The following is a 23,932-nucleotide window of genomic DNA, read 5'->3' on the forward strand; positions in this document are numbered from 1 at the left end:
TGATTGCCATTTTAACTGGCATGAGATGGTATCTCATTGTGGTTTTGATTTGCATTTCTCTGATGACCAGTGACGATGAGCATTTTTTCATGTGTCTGTTGGCTGCATGGATGTCTTCTTTTGAGAAGTGTCTGTTCATATCCTTCACCCACTTTTTGATGGGGTTTTTTTTCTTGTAAATTTGTTTGAGTTATTTGTAGATTCTGGATATTAGCCCTTTGTCAGATGGGTAGATTGCAAAAATTTTCTCACATTCTGTAGGTTGCCTATTCACTCTGATGGTAGTTTCTTTTGCTGTGCAGAAGCTCTTTCGTTTAATTAGATCCCTTTTGTCAATTTTGGCTTTTGTTGCCATTGCTTTTGGTGTTTTAGTCATGAAGTCCTTGCCCATGCCTACGTCCTGAATGGTATTGCCTAGGTTTTCTTCTAGGGTTTTTATGGTTTTAGGTCTAACATTTAAGTCTTTAATCCATCTTGAATTAATTTTTTTAATAAGGTGTAAGGAAGGGATCCAGTCTCAGCTTTCTACATATGGCTAGCCAGTTTTCCCAGCACCATTTATTAAATAGGAAATCCTTTCCCCATTTCTTGTGTTTGTCAGGTTTGTCAAAGATCAGATGGTTGTAGGTGTGTGGTGTTATTTCTGAGGCCTCTTTTCTGTTCCATTGGTCTATATATCTGTTTTGGTACCAGTACCGTGCTGTTTTGGTTACCGTAGCCTTGTAGTATAGTTTGAAGTCAGGTAGCTTGATGCTTCCAGCTTTGTTCTTTTTGCTTAGGATTGTCTTGGCAATAGGGGGTTCTTTTTTGGTTCCATATGAACTTTAAAGTAGTCTTTTCCAATTCTGTGAAGAAAGTCATTGGTAGCTTGATGGGGATGGCATTGAATCTATAAATACTTTGGGCAGTGTGGCCATTTTCACGATATTGATTCTTCCTATCCATGAGAATGAAATATTCTTCCATTTGTTTGTGTCCTCTTTTATTTTGTTGAGCAATGGTTTGTAGTTCTCCTTGAAGAGGTCCTTGACATCCCTTGTAAGTTGGATTCGTAGGTATTTTATTCTCTTTGTAGCAATTGTGAATGGGAGTTCACTCATAATTTGGCTCTCTGTCTGTTAATGGTGTATAGGAATGCTTGTGATTTTTGCACATTGATTTTGTATTCTGAGACTTTGCTGAAGTTGCTTATCAGCTTAACGAGATTTTGGGCTGAGACGATGGGGTTTTCTAAATATACAATCATGTCATCTGCAAACAGGGACAATTTGACTTCCTCATTTCCTAATTGAATACCCTTTATTTCCTTCTCTTGCCTGATTGCCCTGGCCAGAACTTCCAACACTATGTTGAGTAGGAGTGGCATCCTTGTCTTATGCCAGTTTTCAAAGGGAATGCTTCCAGTTTTTCCCCATTTGGTATGATATTGACTGTGGGTTTGTCATAAGTAGCTCTTATTATTTTGAGATACACTCCATCAATATCTAGTTTATTGAGAGTTTTTAGCATGAAGTGCTGTTGAATTTTGTTGAAGGCCTTTTCTACATCTATTGAGATAATCATGTGGTTTTTGTCATTGGTTCTCTTTATGTGATGAATTACATTTATTGATTTGTGTATGTTGAACAAGCCTTGCATCCCAGGGATGACGCCAACTTGATCGTGGTGGATAAGCTTTTTGATGTGCTGCTGGATTTGGTTTGCCAGTATTTTATTGAGGATTTTCGCATTGATGTTCATCAGGGATATTGGTTTAAAATTCTCTTTTTTTGTTGTGTCTCTGCCAGGCTTTGGTATCAGGATGATGTTGGTCTCATAAAATGAGTTAGGGAGGATTCCCTCTTTTTCTATTGATTGGAATAGTTTCAGAAGGAATGGTACCAGCTCCTCTTTGTACTTCTGGTAGAATTCGGCTGTGAATCTAACTGGTCCTGGACTTTTTTTGGTTGGTAGGCTATTAATTATTGCCTCAATTTCAGAGCCTGTTATTGGTCTATTCAGAGATTCAACTTCTTCCTGGTTTAGTCTTGGGAGGGTGTATGTTTCCAGGAATTTATCCATTTCTTCTAGATTTTCTAGTTTATTTGCATAGAGGTGTTTATAGTATTCTCTGATGGTAGTTTGTATTTCTGTGGGATTGGTGGTGATATCCCTTTTATCATTTTTTATTGCATCTATTTGATTCTTCTCTCTTTTCTTCTTTATTAGTCTTGCTAGCAGTCTATCAATTTTGTTGATCTTTTCAAAAAACCAGCTCCTGGACTCCTTGATTTTTTTGAAGGGCTTTTGTGTCTCTATCTCTTTCATCTCTGCTCTGATCTCAGTTATTTCTTGCCTTCTGCTAGCTTCTGAATTTGTTTGCTCTTGCTTCTTTAGTTCTTTTAATTGTGATTTTAGGGTGTCAATTTTAGATCTTTCCTGCTTTCTCTTGTGGGCGTTTAGTGCTATAAATTTCCCTCTACACACTGCTTTAAACATGTCCCAGAGATTCTGGTACATTGTGTCTTTGTTCTCAATGGTTTCAAAGAACATCTTTATTTCTGCCTTCATTTCGTTATTTACCCAGTAGTCATTCAGGAGCAAGTTGTTCAGTTTCCATGTAGTTGTGCGGATTTGAGTGAGTTTCTTAATCCTGAGTTCTGATTTGATTGCACTGTGGTCTGAGAGACATTTTGTTGTGATTTCTGTTCTTTTACATTTGCTGAGGAGTGCTTTACTTCCAATTATGTGGTCAATTTTAGAATAAGTGTGATGTGATGCTGAGAAGAATGTATATTCTGTTGATTTGGGGTGGAGAGTTATGTAGATGTCTATTAGGTCTGCCTGTTGCAGAGCTGAGTTCAAGTCCTGGATATCCTTGTTAACCTTCTGTCTCGTTGATCTGTCTAATATTGACAGTGGGGTGTTAAAGTCTCCCATTATTATTGTGTGCAAGTCTAAGTCTCTTTGTAGGTCTCTAAGGACGTGCTTTATGAATCTAGGTGCTCCTGTATTGGGTGCATATATATTTAGGATAGTTAGGTTTTCTTGTTGAATTGATCCCTTTACCATTATGTAACGGTCTTCTTTGTCTCTTTTGATCTTTGTTGGTTTAAAGTCTGTTTTATCAGAGACTAGGATTGCAACCCCTGCTTTTTTTTTTTTTTTTTTTTTTGCTTTCCATTTTCTTGGTATATCTTCCTCCATCCCTTTATTTTAGTCTATGTGTGTCTTTGCACATGAGATGGGTCTCCTGAATACAGCACACTGATGGGTCTTGACTCTTTATCCAATTTGCCAGTCTGTGTCTTTTAATTGGGGCATTTAGCCTATTTACATTTAAGGTTAATATTGTTATGTGTGAATTTGATCCTGTCATTATGATGTTCACTGGTTATTTTGCCCATTAATTCATGCAGTTTCTTCATAGCATCGATGGTCTTTACAATTTAGCATGTTTTTGCAGTGGCTGGTACCAGTTGTTCCTTTCCATGTTTAGTGCTTCCTTTAGGAGCTCTCGTAAGGCAGGCCTGGTGGTGACAAAATCTTTCAGCATTTGCTTGTCTGTAAAGAATTTTATTTTTCCTTTACTTATGAAGCTTAGTTTGGCTAGATATGAAATTCTGGGTTGAAAATTCTTTTCTTTAAGAATGTTGAATATTGGCCGCCACTCTCTTCTTGTAGGGTTTCTGCAGAGAGATCCGCTGTTAGTGTGATGGGCATCCCTTTGTGGGTAACTCGACCTTTCTCTTTGGCTGCGCTTAACACTTTTTCCTTCATTTCAACCTTGGTGAATCTGACAATTATGTGTCTTGGGGTTGCTCTTCTCAAGGAGTATCTTTGTGGTGTTCTCTGTATTTTCTGAATTTGAATGTTGGCCTGCCTTGCTAGGTTGGGGAAGTTCTCCTGGATAAACTCCTGAAGAGTGTTTTCCAAGTTGGTTCCATTCTCCCCATCACTTTCAGGTACACCAATCAAACATAGATTTGGTCTTTTCACATAGTCCCATTTGTCTTGGAGGCTTTGTTCATGTCTTTTTACTCTTTTTTCTGTAACCTTGTCTTATTGCTTTATTTCATTAATTTGATCTTCAATCACTGATACCCTTTCTTCCACTTGATCGAATCAGCTATTGAAGGTTGTGCATGCGTCACGAAGTTCTCATGCCATGGTTTTCAGCTCTATCAGGTCATTTAAGGTCTTCTCTACACTGTTTATTCCAGTTAGCCATTCGTCTAATCTTTTTTCAAGGGTTTTACTTCCTTGCGATGGGTTCAAACATCCTCCTTTAGCTCGGAGAAGTTTGTTTTTACCAACCTTCTGAAGCCTACTTCTGTCAACTCATCAAAGTCATTCTCCATCCAGCTTTGTTTCTTTGCTGGCGAGGAGCTGCGAGCCTTTGGAGGAGAAGAGGCACTCTGATTTTTAGAATTTTCAGCTTTTCTGCTCTGGTTTCTCCCCATCTTTGTGGTTTTATCTACCTTTGGTCTTTGATGTTGGTGACCTACAGATGGGGTTTTGGTGTAGATGACCTTTTTGGTGATGTTGATGCTATTCCTTTCTGTTTTTCAGTTTTCCTTCTAACCGTCAGGTCCCTCAGCTGCAGGTCTGTTGGAGTTTGCTGGAGGTCCACCCCAGACCCTGTTTTCCTGGGTATCACCAGTGGAGGCTGCAGAACAGCAAATATTGCAGAACAGCAAATACTACTGCCTGATCCTTCCTCTGGAAGCTTCGTCCCAGAGAGGCAGGTGCCTATATGAGGTGTCTGTCAGCCCCTCCTGGGAGGTGTCTCCTAGTTAGGCTACATGGGGGTCAGGGACCCACTTGAGGAGGCAGTCTGTCCGTTCTCAGAGCTCAAACACCATGCTGGGAGAACCAATGCTCTCTTCAGAGCTGTCAGACAGGGACCTTTAAGTCTGCAAAAGTTGTCTGCTCCCTTTTGTTCAGCTATGCCCTGGCTACAGAGGTGGAGTCTAGAGGCAGTAGGCCTTACTGAGCTGCAGTGGGCTCTGCCCATTTCGAACTTCCTGGCTGCTTTGTTTACCTACTCAAGCCTCAGCAACAGCGGACGCCCCTCCCCCAGCCAGGCTGCCGCCCCGCAGTTCAATCTCAGACTGCTGCACTAGCAGTGAGCAAGGCTCCGTGGGTGTGGGGCCCACTGAGCCAGGCACGGGAGAGAATCTCCTTGTCTGCCAGTTGCTAAGACCTTGGGAAAAGTGCAGTATTTGGGCAGGAGTGTCCCATTTTTCCAGGTAGTCTGTCACGGCTTCCCTTGGCTAGGAAAGGGAAATCCCCCGACCCCTTGCACTTCCAGGGTGAGGTGATGCCCTGCCCTGCTTCAGCTCCCCCTCCGTGGGCTGCACCCACTGTCCAACCAGTCCCAGTGAGATGAATCAGGTACCTCAGTCGGAAATGCAGAAATCACCCGTCTTCTGTGTCGATCACGCTGGGAGCTGCAGACCGGAGCTGTTCTGGTTGTAAAACTTTTAACTGTTAAAGAAGAGTTTGGGTCTTTCTTAGTGGATGATTATATTAATAAATATCAAATTGCTCTAATATAAGGCTGGAGTGCAGTGGCGCAATCTCAGCTCACTGCAACCTCGCATCCCAGGTTCAAGTGATTCTCCTGCCTCACCCTCGGGAGTAGCTCGGACTACGAATGTGTGCCACCATGCCAGGCTAATTTTTTTGATATTTTTAGTAGAGATGGGGTTTCACCATGTTGGCTGGGCTGGTCTCCAACTTCTGAACTCAAGTGATCTGCGCACCTCGGCTTCCTAAAATGCCAGGATTACAGGCGTGAGTCACCGCACCCAGCCCAATTGATATATTTAAAAGCCTGATGTAGGCTGGGCAAAGTGGCTCATGCCTGTAAACCCAGCACTTAGAGAGGCCAAGGCGGGAGGATCCCTTGAGGCCAAGAGTTCAAGACCAGCTGAGGCAACATAGTGAGACTGTCTCTACGAAAAATAGAAAAATTAGCCAGGCATGGTATCATCTGCCTGTAGTCCTAGCTACTGGGAAGACTGAGGTGGGAGGATTCCTTGAGCTCAGGAGTTTGAGGTTACAGTGAGTTATGATCACAACATTTTACTCCGGCCTGGGCAACACAACAAGACTCTCTCTCTCTTGGAGGGTTGGGGGGAAGCCTGTTGTAAGAGTTTAAAATGTCAGTATTTAAAGAAATAAGAAATCCTTATCTTTTGAACTATTTATATTTCAGGTGAATAATTTTAGATATCAACTTAAAAATGTGAGAGGAGGCTGGGCACAGTGGCTCACACCTGTAATCCCTGCGCTTTGGTAGATGGAGGCAGGAAGATCACTTAAGCCCAGGAGTTGAAGACCAGCCTGAGCAACATGAAAGATCTTGTCTCTACCAAAACTTTAAAAAGTAGCCAGGTGTGGTGGCATGTGCCTGCAGTCCCAGGCACATGAGACTACTTGGGAGGCCAAGGCCCAGTTATTCAGGAGGCTGAGGCAGGAGGATCACTTGAATCCAAGAGGTCAACACTGCAGTAAGCTATGATGGTGCCACTGCACTCCAGCCTGGGTGACACAGCAAGACCCTGTCTTTAAAAAAAAAAAAAAAAAGTATGTGGCGATTCCTCAGGGATCTAGAACCAGAAATACCATTTGACCCAGCAATCCCATTACTGCGTATATACCCAAAGGTTTATAAATCATTCTACTACAAAGACACATGCAGCCAGGAGCGGTGGCTCATACCTGTAATCCCAGCACTTTGGGAGTCTGAGGTGGGCGGATCACAAGGTCAGGAGTTCAAGACCAGCCTGGCCAATATGGTGAAACTCGTCTCTATTAAAAATACAAAAAAAATTAGCCAGGCTAGGTGGTGGGCACCTGTAATCCAAGCTACTTGGGAGGCTAAGGCAGGAGAATCGCTTGAACCCAGGAGGCGGAGGTTGCAGTGAGCCAAGATTGTGATACTGCACTCCAGCCTGGGTGACACAGTAAGATTCTATCTCAAAAAAAAAAAAAAAAATGCACACATATGTTTATTGCAGCACTATTTACAATAGCAAAGACACCGAACCAACCCAAATGCCCATCAATGATAGACTGGATAAAGAAAATGTGATACATATACACCATGGAATACTATGCAGCCATAAAAAAGAATGAGTTCATGTCCTTTGCAGGGACATGGATGAAGCCAGAAACCATCATCCTCAGCAAACTAACACAGGAACAGAAAACCAAATAGCGCATGTTCTCACTCATAAGTGGGAGTTGAACAATGAGAACACGTGGACACACTGAGGGGAACATCACACACCGGGGCCTATTGTGGGGCTGGGGGCAAGGGGAGGGAGAGCATTAGGACAAATACCTAATGCATGCGGGGCTTAAAGCCTAGATGACAGGCTGATAGGTGCAGTAAACCACCATGGCACATGTATACCTATGTAACAAACCTGCACCTTCAACACATGTATCCCAGAACTTAAAGTAAAATAAAATAAAAATAAAAATAAAAAGTGAGAGGGGACACATAGTTTTGGGACATGCTTTTTGCCTATTTCAGAATAAAAATGTGTGCAGACTACCACCTGGAGTAAGGAGAAATGCCTTGAGTCCTGAGCCATGGTGATGGGTGGCCAGGAAGATGGCAGAGGCAGGTAGCCTCTGTGTATGGTGTGTGTGTGTGTGTGTGTGTGTGTGTGTGTGTGTGTGTGTGTGTGCATAAAATCATGTATATGTGTATGGGGATATTTTGTCATTGTTTTACCACAATTTTACTCTGATTAAACAAACGCTTCACAGAAATCCCTCAATGTCAACTGCTATAGCTCTAGTTCATTTTTCAAGTGCATGCATAGAATTCACAATTTATGCAGCCATTCCCTTAGTGATGGGATCTACTTTGTTTCTAAATTTTTGTTACTATGATCAATGCTGCAATAAGCATCTCTGTACATATGTCCGTATAATTGGTGTGTTTTATTTCTACAGGACAAACTCCTTAGAAGTAAGTTTCATACTGTCATTGTTACTATCGCTATGATTTATTTTCTTTCTTTCTTTTTTTTTTTGGAGACAGGGTCTCACTCTGTCACCCAGGCTGGAGTGCAGGGCGCGATCTCAGCTCACTGCAACCTCTGCCTCCCAGGCTCAAGCGAGTCTCCTGCCCCAGCCTCCTGAATAGCTGGGATTACAGGCACGTGCCACCACTGCCCAGCTAATTTTTGTATTTTTAGTAGAGATGGGGTTTCACCATGTTGGCCAGGCTGGTCTAGAACTTCTGACCTCAAATAATCCACACACCTTGGCCTCCCAAAGTGGTGAGATTACAGGCATGAGCCACCATGCTTGGCTGATTTATTTTCTGACATCTAGTAATATAAGTCTTTCCTACTACTATTCCTTTTTTTTTTTTTTTGGAGACAGAGTCTTACTCTGTCACCCAGGCTGGAGTGCAGTGGTATGATCAATGCAACCTCTGCCTGCCAGGCCCATGTGATCTTCCCATCTCCCAGCCTCCCAAGTAGCTGGAACTACAGGCACATGCCACCATGCCTGGCTAATTTTTTGTAGGGATGGGGTTTTGCTATGTTGCCCAGGCTGGTCTTGAACTCCTGAGTTCAAGTGATCTGCCCACCTCGGCCTCCCAAAGTGCTGGGATTACAGATGTGAGCCAACACTCCCAACCGTACTATTATTTTTCATATATTTATTGGCCATTTGGGGGGATTTGTTCTTCCACATACACTCTAACACCATTTTATCCAATCAAAAAATATATTGTTGGCATTATAACCAAATTTATAATGAATTTGTATACTAATTTGGTAAAACTGACATTTTGGTTACTGTATTCTCATCTAAAAACATGGTACTGTTTCATTTGTTCAGATCTTGTTTCTGTTCTTTGATATAGTTTTACAGTCTTCATTATATAATTTTTGTATCTTCCTTGTTAAATACATTCCTTATGCTTTTACAGCTTGTACTGCTATGGTAAAAGGGTTATTTTCCCCATTTTTATTAATATTTCTAGTTGTTTAGCTGAAGTAGAATAAAGCTATTGATTCTGGTGTATGTAGCTTGCATCTGCACAGCTTTACAAATTATCTCATTATCTCAAACAAAAATGTTTGCTTCATTTTTAAAATTAGCATCTCTTGTGGTTTTTTGTGCTTGTTTGTTTTTTGTTTTTGTTTTGAGACAGCGGAGTCTCACTCTGTCGCCCAGGCTGGAGTGCAGTGGTGATCTTGGCGCACTGCAAGCTCCGCCTCCCGGGTTCACGCCATTCTCCTGCCTCAGCCTCCCAAGTAGCTGGGACTACCAGCGCCCAGCACCACGCCCGGCTAATTTTTTGTATTTTTAGTAGAGACGGGGTTTCACCGTGTTAGCCAGGATGGTCTCGATCTCCTGACCTCGTGATCCGCCCGCCTCGGCCTCCCAAAGTGCTGGGATTACAGGCGTCAGCCACGGCACCCGGCACATCTCTTGTGTTTTCTAAGTCTACAATCATATCAACAACATAAGGAGACTGTTTTATCACTTTTCCAGTATTTATATCAATTACCTCGTTTTTTATCTTATTGTATTGACTAAAACTTCTGAAGTAATGTCAAATAATAATGTCAGCTTGGGCAACATGGCATAACCTCGTATCTACAAAACAAACAATAAACAAACAAACACAAACTATCTGGGTGTGGTGGCTCAAGCCTGTAGTCCTAGCTACTGGGGAGGCTGAGGTGGGAGGTTCAATTGACCCCATATCAAGGCTTCAGTGAGCTGTGATCACAACACTGCACTCCAGCAAGGGCAACAGAATGAGACCTTGTCTTTTAAAAAAAGTCTACTATAAATACTTTCCTTTTATCCTTATTTTGCTTGGAGGTTTTATAATGAATGGCTTCTAGGTTTAATCAATGCCTTTTTGGCCTCCATTGATTGGCTCATATGGTGTCTTCTCCTTTAATTTGTTGATGTTTTGGGGTTGTATTGATAGACTTCCCAATATTGATTTTGTATAGTCATAGGGAATATAAATTGCTGAACTCCATTTCCTAATTTTTTTTGTTGTTGTTGTTGAGATGGGAGGCTCTCTCTGTCACCAAGGCTGGAGTGCAGTGGTGCAATCACAGCTCACTGCAACCTCCTCCTGCCTCAGCCTCGCAGGTACCTGGGACTACAGGTGTGCACCACCACGCCCGGCTAATTTTTGTATTTTTAGTAGAGATGGGGTTTCACCATGTTGGCCAGGCTGGTCTTGAACTCCTGACCTCAACTGTTCTGCTCCCCCCTTGGCCTCTCAAAGTGCTAGGATTACAGGGTTGAGCCACCGTGCCGGTCCTTGCTAATTTTTTGTTTATTTTTGTTTTTTTGTGACGGGAGTCTCACTCTGTAGCCCAGGCTGGAGTGCAGTGGAACAGTCTCGGCTCACTGCAAGCTCCCCCTCCCAGGTTCACGCCATTCTCCTGCTTCAACCTCCCGAGTAACTGGGACTACAGGCGCCAGCCACCACCCCCGGCTAATTTTTTGTATTTTTAGTAGAGATGGGGTTTCACCGTGTTAGCCAGGATGGTCTCAATCTCCTGACCTCGCGATCCGCCCGCCTCGGCCTCCCAAAGTGCTGGGATTACAGGCATGAGCCACCGCACCCAGCATTTTTTTTCTTTTTTTTTTTAGACGGAGTTTTGCTCTTGTTCCCCAGGCTGGAGTGCAATGGCACAATCTGGGCTCACCACAACCTCTGCCTCGAATGATTCTCCTGCCTCAGCCTCCCGAGTAGCTGGGATTACAGGGGTGTGCCACCACACCTGGCTAATTTTGTATCCTTGCTAATTTTTTAAAGAAATTTTTATCTTTATTAACAAGCCTTTGCTGCAAAAATAAACTATCCCCAAATCTTAACAGCTTACAACAACAACAGCTTACAGCAACAAATGTTTATTTCTTCCTCGGTTGTGACTCTGCTAGGCTGGTCCCAAGACAATAGGTTGGATTCAGGGCTACCCTGAGTGTTTCTCACTCAGGGACAAGCTGAAATAGAGGCTACCTGTGGGTGGCAGGAAGGTCAGGGGACTGATGGAAACTGACCATGCCTTTCTCACTCATCATTGACCAAAGAGACAGGGCCAAACCCAACATCAACAGAATGAGGCAAAAATACTCCACCCATTGGGTAGAATGGAGTAATTTTGCTAAAAAATCTTCCATTTTTTTCTAGATTTTACTACATGTTGCTGTAGAGTTTCACGTAATTTAATTTATTCTTCTTTTAATCACTCCTATATCTGTGGTTGTATCTCCTTTCTCATTCCCAGTCTTTCAGACCTTGGCTATTTCTTGTTTCCCAGCTGTAACTCACAATACATTTCATTCATGTTACTGGTTTTTATAAAGAACAGGCTGGGACTACAGGCACCCACCACCACACCCAGCTAATTTTTGCATTTTTAGTAGAGATGGGGTTTCATCATGTTGGCCAGGCTGGCCTTGAACTCCTGACCTCAAGTGATCCACCCCTCTCAGCCTCCCAAAGTGCTGGGATTATAGGTATGAGCCACAGCACCCAGCCCATTTCCCAACTTTCATAATTGGATACATTTCTACTAAATATAATCTATTTCCCCATATCTGGGAAACCACACTGTTTCTACACTCACACAGAACACTTCGTTTCTGACACTAGATATGCAGGTTTTATTCCCACATCAACCAATTCTCTGACATAGACTGGGTGTTCCACAATTCAATTCTGACACTCTCTACCTGGAGTTAGTGTCAGATCCCACAGATTAAGGGCTCAGTCCCACAAGGTTGCCCCCATTAAAGATGCCAACTGCAAATCCAAGCCTCCTACACTTCTGACCAACTGGCTGTATAAATCAGAGATTCTCATGACTCCCTCCTTGGATTTGATAATTTGCTAGAATGGTTCACAAAACTCAGGGAAACACTTACGTTTACTAGTTTATGATAAAGAATATTATAGGCCGGGCGCAGTGGCTCACGCCTGTAATCGCAACACCTTGGGAGGCCGAAGCGGGTGGATCTCTTGAGCCCAAAAGTTCAAGACCAGCCTGGCCAACATGGCGAAACCCTGTCTCTAGTAAAAATGCAAAAATTAGCCGGGCTTGATGTAGCATGCCTGTAATCCCAGCTACTTGGGAGGCTGAGCCAGGAGAATCACATAAACCTGAGAGACAGAGATTGCAGTGAGCCAAAATCACCCCACTGCATTCCAGCCTAGGCAACAGAGCCAGACTCTGCCTCAGAAAAAGATATATATTAAATATATATATATATGTGTGTATATATATATGTATGTGTATATATATATATATGTATATATATATGTATATATATAATAAAGGGATTAACAGCCAGGTGAAGAGGTATGTAGAATGAGGTCCAGAAGGATCCGAAGTGCAGAAGCCTCTGTCCCCATGGAGTTGGGGTACACCACACCATCTTCCCATGGTGGATGTGTTCACCAGCTGGGAAGCTCACCACATTTCTTTGTTCAAGAGTTTTTAGGGCCAGGCGCGGTGGCTCACACCTCTAATCCCAGCACTTTTGGAGGCCTAGGCAAATGGATAACCTGAGGTAAGGAGTTCGAGACCAGCCTGGCCAACATGGAGAAATCCCATTTCTACTAAAACCACAAAAATTGGCCAGACCCAGTGGCTCACGCCTGTAATCCCAGCGCTTTGGAAGGCCGAGGCAGGTGGATTGCCTAAGCTCAGGAGTTTGCGACCAGCCTGGGCTGTTGCAAAACCCTGGGCTGGTGAAACCCCGTCTCTACTAAAATACAAAAAATTAGCTGGGCGTGGCAGCGTGTGTCTATAGTCCCAGCTACTTGGGAGGCTTGCAGCGAGCCGAGATCGCCTGGGTGACAGAGTGAGACTCTGTCCCAAAAAAAAAAAAAAAAAAAATTACCCTGGTATGGTGGCTCACACCTGTAGTCCCAGCTACTCCGGAGGCTGAGGCAGGAGAATCGCTTGAACCTAGGAGGTGGAGGTTGCAGTGAACTGAGATCAGGCCACTGCACTCCAACCTGGGCAACAGAGTGAGATTCAGTCTCAACAAGAACAACAAAAAAAGAGTTCTTATAGCGTGTAATCTCCAGTCCCTGCCTCCCCTTCCCAGGGTCTTTCTGGTGACTAGCTCATCCTGAAGCTATCTAGGGCCCCCACCCTAAGTCACTTTATTAGCATAAACTCGAGTGTGCTTATAAGGGTCTGTTATTAATATAAAAAGTCATTTCTATCATATACGAAATTCCAAGGGTTTTAGGAGCTCTGTACGAGAACAAAATATAATAAAAGATACTTATTGGCCAGGCAGAGTGGCTCATGCCTACAATTCCAGTACTTTATAGGCTGAGGTGGGAGAATTGCTTGAGTCCAGGAGTTCATGACCAGCCTGGGCAACGTAGCAAGACTGTATATCTAGTTAAAAACAAAAGAAAATTAAAAAGAAAGAAAGAGATGCTTATTCAGCAAATAACAAAGGTTTTAGGAGTGCTATTGCAGGAACCCAGGACGAAGACCAAAAATATATATTTCTTATTACACACTGCAAGATTACATCGACCAAGGGCTCACCAAGATAAAATCTTAGGCACTTTCAACTAGAGTTTTACTGGGATACTTTAGTATACTTAGTGGTTGGTATTATTAGATTTTTTTTTTAAAGTAACTCCTTGCATCTTAAAAGTTCTTATTTAGCACTTACATTACACATTCCTCATCTATCTTAATCCATTCCATTTTCTTAATCCAATCAGTTTTAGCGTAGATTTTTGAAAAGTTTGTTATTTACAACTATTTCCTTTCCATCTGTCTCTGTTCTAGGATATGTATTATTTGGTTCAAACCCTTCCTCAATTTTGGACAGATGCGTATCCTGGATGATGTGTCTCTGAATCCTTATACATCCTCAGACATGTTTTTTGCCCTAACAAGTGAATTATATCTTAATAGGGTATATTGAGTTACAGTGCTTTTCTTCTAGTCAATAGAGGCTAGTCTACTCTCTTCTAGCTTCCAGATTGCAGATAGAAACTTGCTGGGCACAGTGGCTCATACTTGTAATCCTAGCACTTTGGGAGGCTGAGGCAGGAAGATTGCTTGGGCCCAGGAGTTTGAGACCAGCCTGGGCAACATAATGAGACCCCTACACTACAAAAAAGAGAGAGAGAGAAAGAGGGGGTGGGGAAGGAAGGAGGGAGGGAGGGAGGGAGAGAAGGAAGCCATTTTTGTTTTTTAACCAATTGTGAGTAACTTATTCTTTCCACACTTGTTAGAACCTGAAATTTTATAAAATATAGGCGTGCATTTTTGTTCTTATGAATCCATCCTTTAACTAGTGAATGTTTTCAATCCGTATAATCTGGTAGAATTTAGGAAAACTGTATTCTTTTATTTGGTCAACCATTGAATCTTCTTCATCCATTCCTCTTCCTCCTTCTAAAATTCCTTTTTTTTTTTTTTTTTTTTTTGAGACGGAGTCTCACTCTGTCGTCCAGGCTGGAGTGCAGTGGCGCAATCTCGGCTCACTGCAAGCTCCGCCTCCCAGGTTCACGCCATTCTCCTGCCTCAGCCTCCCGAGTAGCTGGGACTACAGGCGCCCGCCACCACGCCCGGCTAATTTTTTGTATTTTTAGTAGAGACGGGGTTTCACCGTGTTAGCCAGCATGGTCTCGATCTCCTGACCTCGTGATCCGCCCACCTCGGCCTCCCAAAGTGCTGGGATTACAGGCGTCAGCCACCGCGCCCGGCCTAAAATTCCTATTATTCTCATAGCAGGGTCTCCTGAATTTTTCCTTAAGTCCCATCATTTTATTATTTCCATCTCTATAGGCTTTTGCTCTGTTGTGTTAAAGAAATAATTATTCAATGATACTTGTTAAAGCACATTAAGGAAGACTTTATTTAGCACCATCACTACAGATTTAGGGACCACTGCAATGAGTTCTTGCAGTGGAGGAGACAGGTTGGGATCAACTCTGAATGCATCATGGACAAGTGGGAATGTATAGCCAAGGAGCAGTGTAGGGGGTCAGTGGATGGAAAATTAGTAAGAGGCATCAGGGGTAAAGGGGATTCTGTCTAAACTGACCTAACAGGATTCTCACTAAAGGCAGGCCAGGGTGGTCGGATATCACTTGGGGGATGGTGGAGGATGAGATATTGAGGGTGATCAGATGTCAAGGATGGGAGGTTCTTACTAAAACAGGAATTTACAAGGAGTGCTATGGATATGTAGTGGGAGGAGGCCAGGGATGCTGCTAAACATCCTACAATGCACAGGACGATCTCCTACAACGAACTAACTAGTCCAAAATGTCAATAGCCCCGAGGTTGAGAAACCTTCACGTAGCTTACGGATACAGCTTTTACCCAGTCAAAATCGCCAGCATCCTTCTCCTGGGGCTGAACCTCTCCCCCAGGACTGTCAGGAGGAGGGGCGTGATAAGGATCCCAGGACTGCGGTTTGCCTTCCTTCCCCACCCCCACTCCCAACGGCTCCTTTCTTTTCTCTTAGCAGCACCCAGCTTGCCCACCCATGCTCAAGATGGGCGGGATGCCAGCCTGTTACATAAATGTGCCAAAAGCCTGGCCATGCCTGGAAAATGGACCAATCCGCCCGCCAAGAGGTTGGGTCTCGTTCCCTAGAGGGAAGGAAGTTTCCTCTCCTTGCAGTGAGAGCTAGAATCGCACTTTCTGTCCAGCTGAGAGAAAGACTCTTTTCCAGAGGCTAAAAGGACAAGAAAATCTGATTTGCTTGCTTCTAACTTTGCGTTTTAAAGGGGGAAGGAGGAAAGGAAAGAGAGGGAGGGTGGTTCTGCTTAGCCCCACCCCTCCGGCTACCCCAAGTCCAGCCTTCCATTCCGGTGGAGGCAGAGGCAGTCCTGGGGCTCTGGGGCTCGGGCTTTGCCACCGGGACCCGCAGGCGCCAGAACCACTCGGCGCCGCCTGGTGCATGGGAGGGGAGCCGGGCCAGGAGTAAGTAACTCACACGGGCGCCGGGGACCCGGGTCGGGCTGGGGGCTTCCAACTCAGAGGGAGTGTGATTTGCCTGATCCTCTTCGGCGTTGTCCTGCTCTGCCGCATCCAGCCCTGTACCGCCATCCCACTTCCCGCCGTTCCCATCTGTGTTCCTGGTGGGATCGGTCTGGAGGCGGCAGAGGACTTCCCAGACAGGAGCTCGGGGCGGAGGCCGGGTCCGCGGGAGACCAGGGCAGCGAGGCGCTGGCCGGCAGGGGACGCTGCGGTGCGAGCCTGAGGCTGGGCTGCTCCGCGAGGATACAGCGGCCCCTGCCCTGCCCTGCCCTGCCCTGCCCTGCCCTGTCCTGTCCTGTCCTGTCCTGCCCTGTCCTGTCCTGACCTGCCCTGTGTCCTCAGACAACATGTTAGCCGTGCACTTTGACAAGCCGGGAGGACCGGAAAACCTCTACGTGAAGGAGGTGGCCAAGCCGAGCCCGGGGGAGGGTGAAGTCCTCCTGAAGGTGGCGGCCAGCGCCCTGAACCGGGCGGACTTAATGCAGGTACCCAGGGCTCAGCCGCGCCGGGGTGGGCGGGACTCCAGAGCCTCCCTCTCAACAGCACTCAGTGGACATTGACCAGACGTGAAGGCATGCACCGCTCCACACCCAGCAGGCAGCTGCGCTGGGGCTTCCCAGACCTAAACCCAGGGCGCCCTCTTTGTTCATACAAAACAAGGGGGGAGTACTTGCAAAGCAGAATCCACCCCGAGCTAATCCATAGCCACTCAGGCCTCCAGATGAGGGCGGAACTAACATTGTTGTGGGGTGTGGGCACACTTACTCCCCAGGCTACCCTGTTCACCATCTTAATTCTACAGATAAGGAAACTGAAGGTCAGCGAGGTTAAGCAGTACGCCCAAGGCCATGACACTAGCAATCAGAAGAGCTGGGATTCAAGCTGAGGTCTTTGTGGCTCCAAAGACCTCTTAACTCTTTCCACTCTGAGAGTCCCAGAGCTGACAGCAGGCAGTACTCTTAAGAATTTTCTTCTGTCTGCTACTGATTTACTGACCTGAGCCAGCTGCATTGGTTGGGGTCATTCAGAAATGTGCATCAGAATCCCCTGGGGCACGAAAGAAAAGTGATGGGGGCCCAGGCAGAGTGTACTTTGAAATACTCCTCAGGTGGGTGCACCGGAGGTGAAGTCGGTGCCACTTCTGCCCTGGCCCCCAAGATCGGCCCCCTGGGTCTGTCTCCAAAAAAGGTTGGTGATGACATTGCCAAGGCAACGGGCGACTGGAAGGGCCTGAGGATTACAGTGAAACTGACCATTCAGAACAGACAGGCCCAGATTGAGGTGGTGCCTTCTGCCTCTGCCCTGATCATCAAAGCCCTCAAGGAACCACCAAGAGACAGAAAGAAACAGAAAAACATTAAACACAGTGGGAATATCACTTTTGATGAGATCGTCAACATTGCTCGACAGATGCGGCACTGATCCTTAGCCAGAGAACTCTCTGGAACCATTAAAGAGATCCTGGGGACTGCCCAGTCTGTGGGCTGTAATGTTGATGGCCGCCACCCTCATGACATCATAGATGACATCAACAGTAGTGCTGTGGAATGCCCAGCCAGTTAAGCACAAAGGAAAATATTTCAATAAAGGATCATTTGACAACTGGTGGGAAAAAAAAAAAAAAAAAGAAATACTCCTCAGGTGGTTCTGCCACACACTCCTGGTTAAGTCCCTCTGCTCTACAGCTTCTGAGGACTGGGGTGAGTGAGCACAGAGCCTAGCGCTTGATGCATAGGAACCATCATCAAGGTTCCTAATCCCACTACCATTACTTCCCATCTGGGACTCAGTTTCTCCATCTGTAAAGCAAGGGGTTCAGATGAGGTAAATAGCTAAGGACTCTACCAGTTATAACATCCACTGATCATGTGACCTCCAGTTTATTTGCATAAAACTAATGGCCTCTCCTTTTTCTTCTCCTTACTTACAAAAACCTGACTTCATCCTGAAATTTATTTTTGAAAAAAAAAAGAGGGGGTATTGGAAGGGGGGCCGGGGTGGTGACATACAGATTTCTGATCATGCTCACCACTTAGTGCACTTCTTTCTCTGCAGAGACAAGGCCAGTATGACCCACCTCCAGGAGCCAGCAACATTTTGGGACTTGAGGCATCTGGACATGTAGCAGAGCTGGGGCCTGGCTGCCAGGGACACTGGAAGATCGGGGATACAGCCATGGCTCTGCTTCCCGGTGGGGGCCAGGCTCAGTATGTCACTGTCCCTGAAGGGCTCCTCATGCCTATCCCAGAGGGATTGACCCTGCTTCAGGCTGCGGCCATCCCAGAGGCCTGGCTCACCGCCTTCCAGCTGTTACATCTTGTGGGTGAGGAGGCCTCCATGCTCACTCCACACAATGTGGCTCAACACCATAAATCAGCCAACTTGAATCCCAGCTATCCCCCAGGGCACTCCCAGGCCTTCCTGTATCACCTGTACTGTCAGGTCCTCAAACCATGTTAGAAGGGTTTAATGTTGAGGCTGAGAATCATGGTTAGCAGATAGAAGGTCTGGATAACACTAGATAGGAGGCCTATGTACATGTTAACACCAGAGGCCCAGCAGCAGTCCCAGCTTCTCAAAATCATACTGAGCTTCTCTCTGGGGTCCCAGTGCAACAGAAGGGACCAATTGACTCATTTATTCCTCCTCAATCCCACAGAGGCCAGTCAAGAACTCACATAAGGGAATCTAAGAAGACTTGCTCCTTGCCTTTAGACAGTGCAGTGTAACTGAGAAGGCATCATATGCATAAGATCAGATGACCATACAGTTTAGAAGGATAGCCCTGTCTAACTACAATAGAAGCTGGAGATGGGTAAAGATGGTGTGGACAAGAATAGTCAGAAGGCTTTTTGGAAGGCTTTGAAGGGTGGGTAGACTTGTGAAGGACATAAGGCATGCCAAGGTGGCCTAAGAAAGAATATCAGCCAGGCAAGGTGGCTAACACCTATAATCGTAGCACTTTGGAAGACAGATCACTTGAGCCCAGGAGTTCGAGACCAGCCTGGGCAACATGGCAAAACCCTGTTTCTACAAAAAATACAAAAATTAACCAGGCATGATGGTGCATGCCTATTGTCTCAATTACTCAGGAGGCTGAGTTGGGAGAATCACCTGAGCCCAGGAAGGTCAAGGCTGCAGTGAGCCATGATCATGCCACTGCACTCCAGCCTGGGCGGTAGAGTGAGACTCTGTCTCAAAGAAAAAGAAAGAGTAGGCTGGGCGTGGTGGCTCACGCCTGTAATCCCAGCACTTTGGGAGGCCGAGGCGGACGGATCATGAGGTCAGGAGATCGAGACCATCCTGGCTAACACAGTGAAACTTCATCTCTACTAAAAATACAAAAAATTAGCCAGGCGTGGTGGTGGGCACCTGTAGTCCCAGCTACTCGGGAGGCTGAGGCAAGAGAATGGCATGAACCCGGGCGGGGTGGGGCAGAGCTTGCAGTGAGCCAAGATTGCGCCACTGCACTCCAGCCTGGGTGACAGAGCGAGACTCCGTCTCAAAAAAAAAAAAAGAAAGAAAGAGTATCAAGGTGAGACCAGCCACTGCACTCAGTAGTAAAGGATGACTATTGTGATTTGTGAAAAATGAGGCTGGAGCCAGATCATGGTGTCCTTGAATATCAAGCTGTCTGGACTCAATGCAAAAGCCAATGGAGAAGCACTTTACATTTTGAGGAGGAAGTAACATAATGCAAGTGCCGTCTTAGGAAGAGGAGCCTGGTGGCTGTGTGTTGCCTGGATCAGGAAGACCATCTGGAGGCCAGTTTCAGACTCTAGAAGGACTGGCTTTCAGTGGTGACCATAGGAATGGTAGTTGTTCTTACTTATTCAGGTGTAGGTCAGAGATGTGCATTTTGGTGTTATAGGTAAAATAGAGATTATGGATGTGGCTGCTTATAGCCCTGTTTCAAAAGGCTGTTTTCCACTTTAGCCAGAGGCAATAAGCTCTTTTGCTTTCTCCAAAGAACAAGATGGTTTGTATTTGAGTCACAGCGTCCTATCCCCACCAGCCCACCCCCACCCCACCAAATAAAAAAGGAAAAGCAAAAGATTGATTTGGCATTTGGTGCAACGGCCAGGTGATCTTGATAGAATATGCCTGTGTGGGGAATGTGTAGCAGTTGCAAAGTAAAGAGAACCCTGTACTTTCTGTCACAGGAAATGTTCAGGCTGGAGACTATGTGCTAATCCATGCAGGACTGAGTGGTGTGGGCACAGCTGCTATCCAACTCACCCGGATGGCTGGAGCTATTCCTCTGGTCACAGCTGGCTCCCAGCAGAAGCTTCAAATGGCAGAAAAGCTTGGAGCAGCTGCTGGATTCAATTACAAAGAAGAGGATTTCTCTGAAGCAACGCTGAAATTCACCAAAGGTAAACAACTGCTTCTACAGTTCAGCAGGAATTTAAGAGATGATTAAATAAAAGCCCCACCAGTCTCAAAGTTGCCAATGCTGTGTATCAGTCTTACCTCTGCTAAGTGCACAACAGCTGCCCTGGCCAAATTCTAGTACTATGGTATTTGACCACTGGAGACAGGCAGTCATATTTAGATCTAAGATGGTTTCCATGTGCATTCTTGCAAGAGATAAGATTCATCCACACTTTAAACCATGCAGACTTGGTCTGGAATTATCCAGCACCTTTTCTTCCCAACCAGCCATTCCACACTTAGTTAACAGGAGGCTTGGAGGCAGAGACCAGTTTGGAGCCGGCCATGGTAGGGTTGGGTGGTAGCACCCTAAATGAGTAAGTAGATGTGCACACCTCTGTATTCCAAAGCCAGACGTGTCTATTTTTGGCTCATCCCTTTCCATTTTTCTTTTCTTTTTTTTTTTTTTTTTTCTGAGATGGAGTCTCGCTCTGTCACTGAGGATGGAGTGCAGTGGCTTGATCTCTGCTCACTGCAACCTCCGCCTCCCAGGTTCAAGTGATTCTCCAGCCTTAGCCTCCTGAGTAGCTGAGATCACAGGCGCACCACCACGCCCAGCTAATTTTTGTATTTTTAGTAGAGATGGGGTTTCACTATGTTGGCCAGGCTGGTCTCGAACTCCTGACCTCAGGTGATCCGCCTGCCTCAGCCTCCCAAAGTACTGGGATTACAGGCATGAGCCACCATGCCTGGCCTCCATTTTTCATGTGAGTAGAAAAGGAGAGATGAAACCAAAGCTAGAAAGCCTATGATTCCAATAACCCAGTGTGGACACTTCCTAACTTCTATGTGAACAACTAGCCTAGGTTGGGCCTCCTGTATTCTGTTCTCAATCGTGCCTGGGTGTCAGTGGGACTGTACTTATTTTGGCATGAGAGGAGACTCTAGGTCAGGGTGCCCCATTTCCCTCTTGCTGTAGCTAGGCCTCATAAAGGGTGAACTTCACACATGCTATGATAGAGTTCCGCTACCTAAACTCCATTTACAACAGTTCTTCAAGCAGTGTTTCTAATTCCAACGTATAGATTTACCACTTGCATCTGTATTTATTTATATCCATAATCCCCAAATATACCATGGTATCTTATTTTGCACCAAGCTTTCTATATCTGACTAGCATCACAAATCTGTTTCCTATGGAAGGTGCTGGAGTTAATCTTATTCTAGACTGCATAGGTGGATCCTACTGGGAGAAGAACGTCAACTGCCTGGCTCTTGATGGTCGATGGGTTCTCTATGGTCTGATGGGAGGAGGTGACATCAATGGGCCCCTGTTTTCAAAGCTACTTTTTAAGCGAGGAAGTCTGATCACCAGTTTGCTGAGATCTAGGGACAATAAGGTGAGTGATGAATGAAAAGAAAACATGTGATTTAACCCAGAAAAGTGTGGTTCATTTACATTACCCCGAGAAAGGAAGCTCTACCTTAGGTTAGGGAGGTTAGTTTCTATGAAGAAACCTCCCCCTCTGAAGATAAAGAGGAACTGATTTCAGAGAACTGATTCAGATTGGTCGATAGAGGCTTCAGTATCATGAAAAGAAGTGTAGCTGATACTTCACACGTTATCTGAACATTCTAACAGAATGAACAAAGCACTGACCGTATTAGGAAGTATTTCGAGTAGTTCCAAGACTTTGTTTTCAAAGGCAGAATTCATCTCAGTGTGCTAAGAAAGGCTCTTAGGTGAGTAAAAAATAAGTAAACCTTGGCCTTCAACAGATTATAGGTTCCATGCCGGGCACAGTGGCACTCGCTTGTAGTCCCAGCTACTTGGGAGGCTGAGGCAGAGGATTGCTTGAGTCCAGGAGTTTCAAGGCTGCAGTGAGCTATGATTGCACCTGTGCATAGCCGCTGTACACCAGCCTGGGTAACATAGCAAAACCCCATCTCAAAAAAAAAAAAAAAAAAAAAAAAAAAAAGATTATATGCTCCTGAAATATTCCATCTGGCAGTCTAGCAGGTACCAACTTTGGGAATGTTTCCACCATAAGGTTTTGCACCGGCTGAGGGACAGGACAGCTTAAGCATCCTTTTTGCACTAAGCCTATATGAGTCCTATCTGTGGCTGCCTCCTGGGTAAAGACACTTTATTTAAAAACAATTCTTAGGCTGTCAGTGACACTAACATTTTACTCCAGGCTTCAGACTTTATCTGGTACAGAACAGAAGTTACACATTTGGAGGTACAAGGGAGCCAGAGATCACCTGTAACCCCCCTTTAGCTCCTATGTGGTCTCTTCAGCTGGCTCTAGAAACCAAATTGATACCAGCAGATTGACAGGAGAAAAGCATGGTTTTTTTTTTGTTTTTTTTTTTTGTTTGTTTGTTTTATGGAGACAGGGTCTTACTCTGTCACCCAGGCTGGAGTGCAATGGCACAATCAGCCTCCTGGGTAGCTAAGAGTAAAGGCATACCACCATGCCTGGCTTGTATTTTTTATAGCGACAGGGTTTCACCATGTTGCCCAGGCTGATCTCAAACTCCCAGGCTCAAGTGATTCGGCCAAAGTAAGATGCTTTTGTAATTTTTAGACAAAGAACAATAAATTTGAGAAGAAATAAGACAAAATCTGGCTATGGATAGTAAATTTCTAGCGAAGTCACTAGGAGATATATGGGGGTGGGGGGTGTAAAACTAGTGGAAGATAAGGGTTACATCCTTAAGTGTATTTATTCAGTTCCATTGCAGCCCCGTTTCCAGTCTCTGGTGATAAGGGCTTTTTGCCCTAGTATGGCGAGGGTACCCCTCCCAGAGGAATCTTTATGACTTGCTACATGCAAGAAGAGACAGGTCAGCTAGACTTTTCTGAAACTACAATTTCTCCAATGCTTTCACCTCAAAATAAACAATATACCTATCAGACATATTCTGAGATGGCACATGACTCCTTCAAGGGTATTTCATACACATGCTAGGAAGTGAGGGGTTAAGTGTCCCTGTGTGCTTTTTCAGATATGTGGCTTCAGAGAGAGCAAGAAGGCTGAGGAGGATGAGGAGGGCAGGGTGAGGCTCTCTCCCCAGGCTGATGATCTCCTTTCCCTTGTCTTAGTACAAGCAAATGCTGGTGAATGCTTTCACAGAGCAAATTCTGCCTCACTTCTCCACGGAGGGCCCGCAACGTCTGCTGCCGGTTCTGGACAGAATCTACCCAGTGACCGAAATCCAGGAGGCCCATAAGTACATGGAGGCCAACAAGAACCTAGGCAAGATCGTCCTGGAACTGCCCCAGTGAAGAAGGATGGGGCAGGACAGGACGCGGCCACCCCAGGCCTTTCCAGAGCAAACCTGGAGAAGATTCACAATAGACAGGCAAGAAACGCGGTGCTTCCTCCAGAGCCGTTTAAAGCTGATATGAGGAAATAAAGAGTGAACTGGAAGGGTGGCACGCGGACTGGGGCCGCCGCGGCGGGGTTGAGGTGGGAGTCCGGGCGGGCGTCGCAGCGGGGATTACAGAGGCCCGATCAGCTGAG

At 45.3% G+C, this 23,932-nt stretch overlaps 2 protein-coding genes and 1 pseudogene across 8 annotated transcripts in view; 2 read left to right on the forward strand and 1 right to left on the reverse strand.

The window, feature by feature from the left end:
- FAM228B (family with sequence similarity 228 member B) overlaps positions 1–20,351 on the reverse strand; it is a 93,016-nt gene extending 72,665 nt beyond the window's left edge. For 2 of the 4 annotated variants that reach the window (XR_010123132.1, XR_010123129.1), the window contains exons 1-3: positions 20,268–20,351; positions 6,709–6,798; positions 5,381–5,469 (exon numbers count right to left, since the gene is read on the reverse strand). The gene's annotated coding sequence lies outside the window, so the exon portion shown is untranslated. The remainder of the gene's footprint in view (positions 1–5,380; positions 5,470–6,708; positions 6,799–20,267) is intronic. The other 2 variants (XR_010123133.1, XM_054476562.1) reach the window with 1 other exon arrangement.
- Positions 15,487–23,839, forward strand: TP53I3 (tumor protein p53 inducible protein 3). Of its 4 annotated transcripts, none has more exons than XM_054476563.2 (6): positions 15,487–15,622; positions 16,371–16,513; positions 18,084–18,351; positions 20,192–20,404; positions 21,606–21,802; positions 23,512–23,839. In XM_054476563.2, the coding sequence occupies exons 1-6, from the start codon at positions 15,532–15,534 to the stop codon at positions 23,692–23,694; spliced, it is 1,095 nt and encodes a 364-aa protein (XP_054332538.1). In that variant the 5' UTR covers positions 15,487–15,531; the 3' UTR covers positions 23,695–23,839. The 4 variants fall into 4 exon arrangements, with proteins under 4 accessions (XP_054332538.1, XP_054332539.1, XP_054332543.1 ...); XM_054476564.2 differs by having other exon boundaries at positions 15,509–15,622; positions 21,630–21,802; XM_054476568.2 differs by lacking the exon at positions 15,487–15,622 and adding an exon at positions 15,759–15,971 and having other exon boundaries at positions 21,630–21,802.
- On the forward strand, positions 17,082–17,606 carry LOC134737813 (large ribosomal subunit protein uL11-like; annotated as a pseudogene).
- Positions 23,840–23,932: the final 93 nt, after the last annotated feature.

Source organism: Pongo pygmaeus, chromosome 12 (genome assembly GCF_028885625.2).
Source record: "Pongo pygmaeus isolate AG05252 chromosome 12, NHGRI_mPonPyg2-v2.0_pri, whole genome shotgun sequence".
Taxonomy (NCBI): Eukaryota; Metazoa; Chordata; class Mammalia; order Primates; family Hominidae; genus Pongo; species Pongo pygmaeus.

Excerpts from the sequence above, each read along its gene's own strand:
- TP53I3 (XM_054476563.2), top strand. The coding sequence starts at position 15,532 with ATGCTCAAGATGGGCGGGATGCCAGCCTGTTACATAAATGTGCCAAAA. Across the intron at positions 18,352-20,191 it reads CCAGCTGTTACATCTTGTGG|GAAATGTTCAGGCTGGAGAC; the intron begins GTGAGGAGGCCT and ends TTTCTGTCACAG. Across the intron at positions 20,405-21,605 it reads AACGCTGAAATTCACCAAAG|GTGCTGGAGTTAATCTTATT; the intron begins GTAAACAACTGC and ends TTCCTATGGAAG.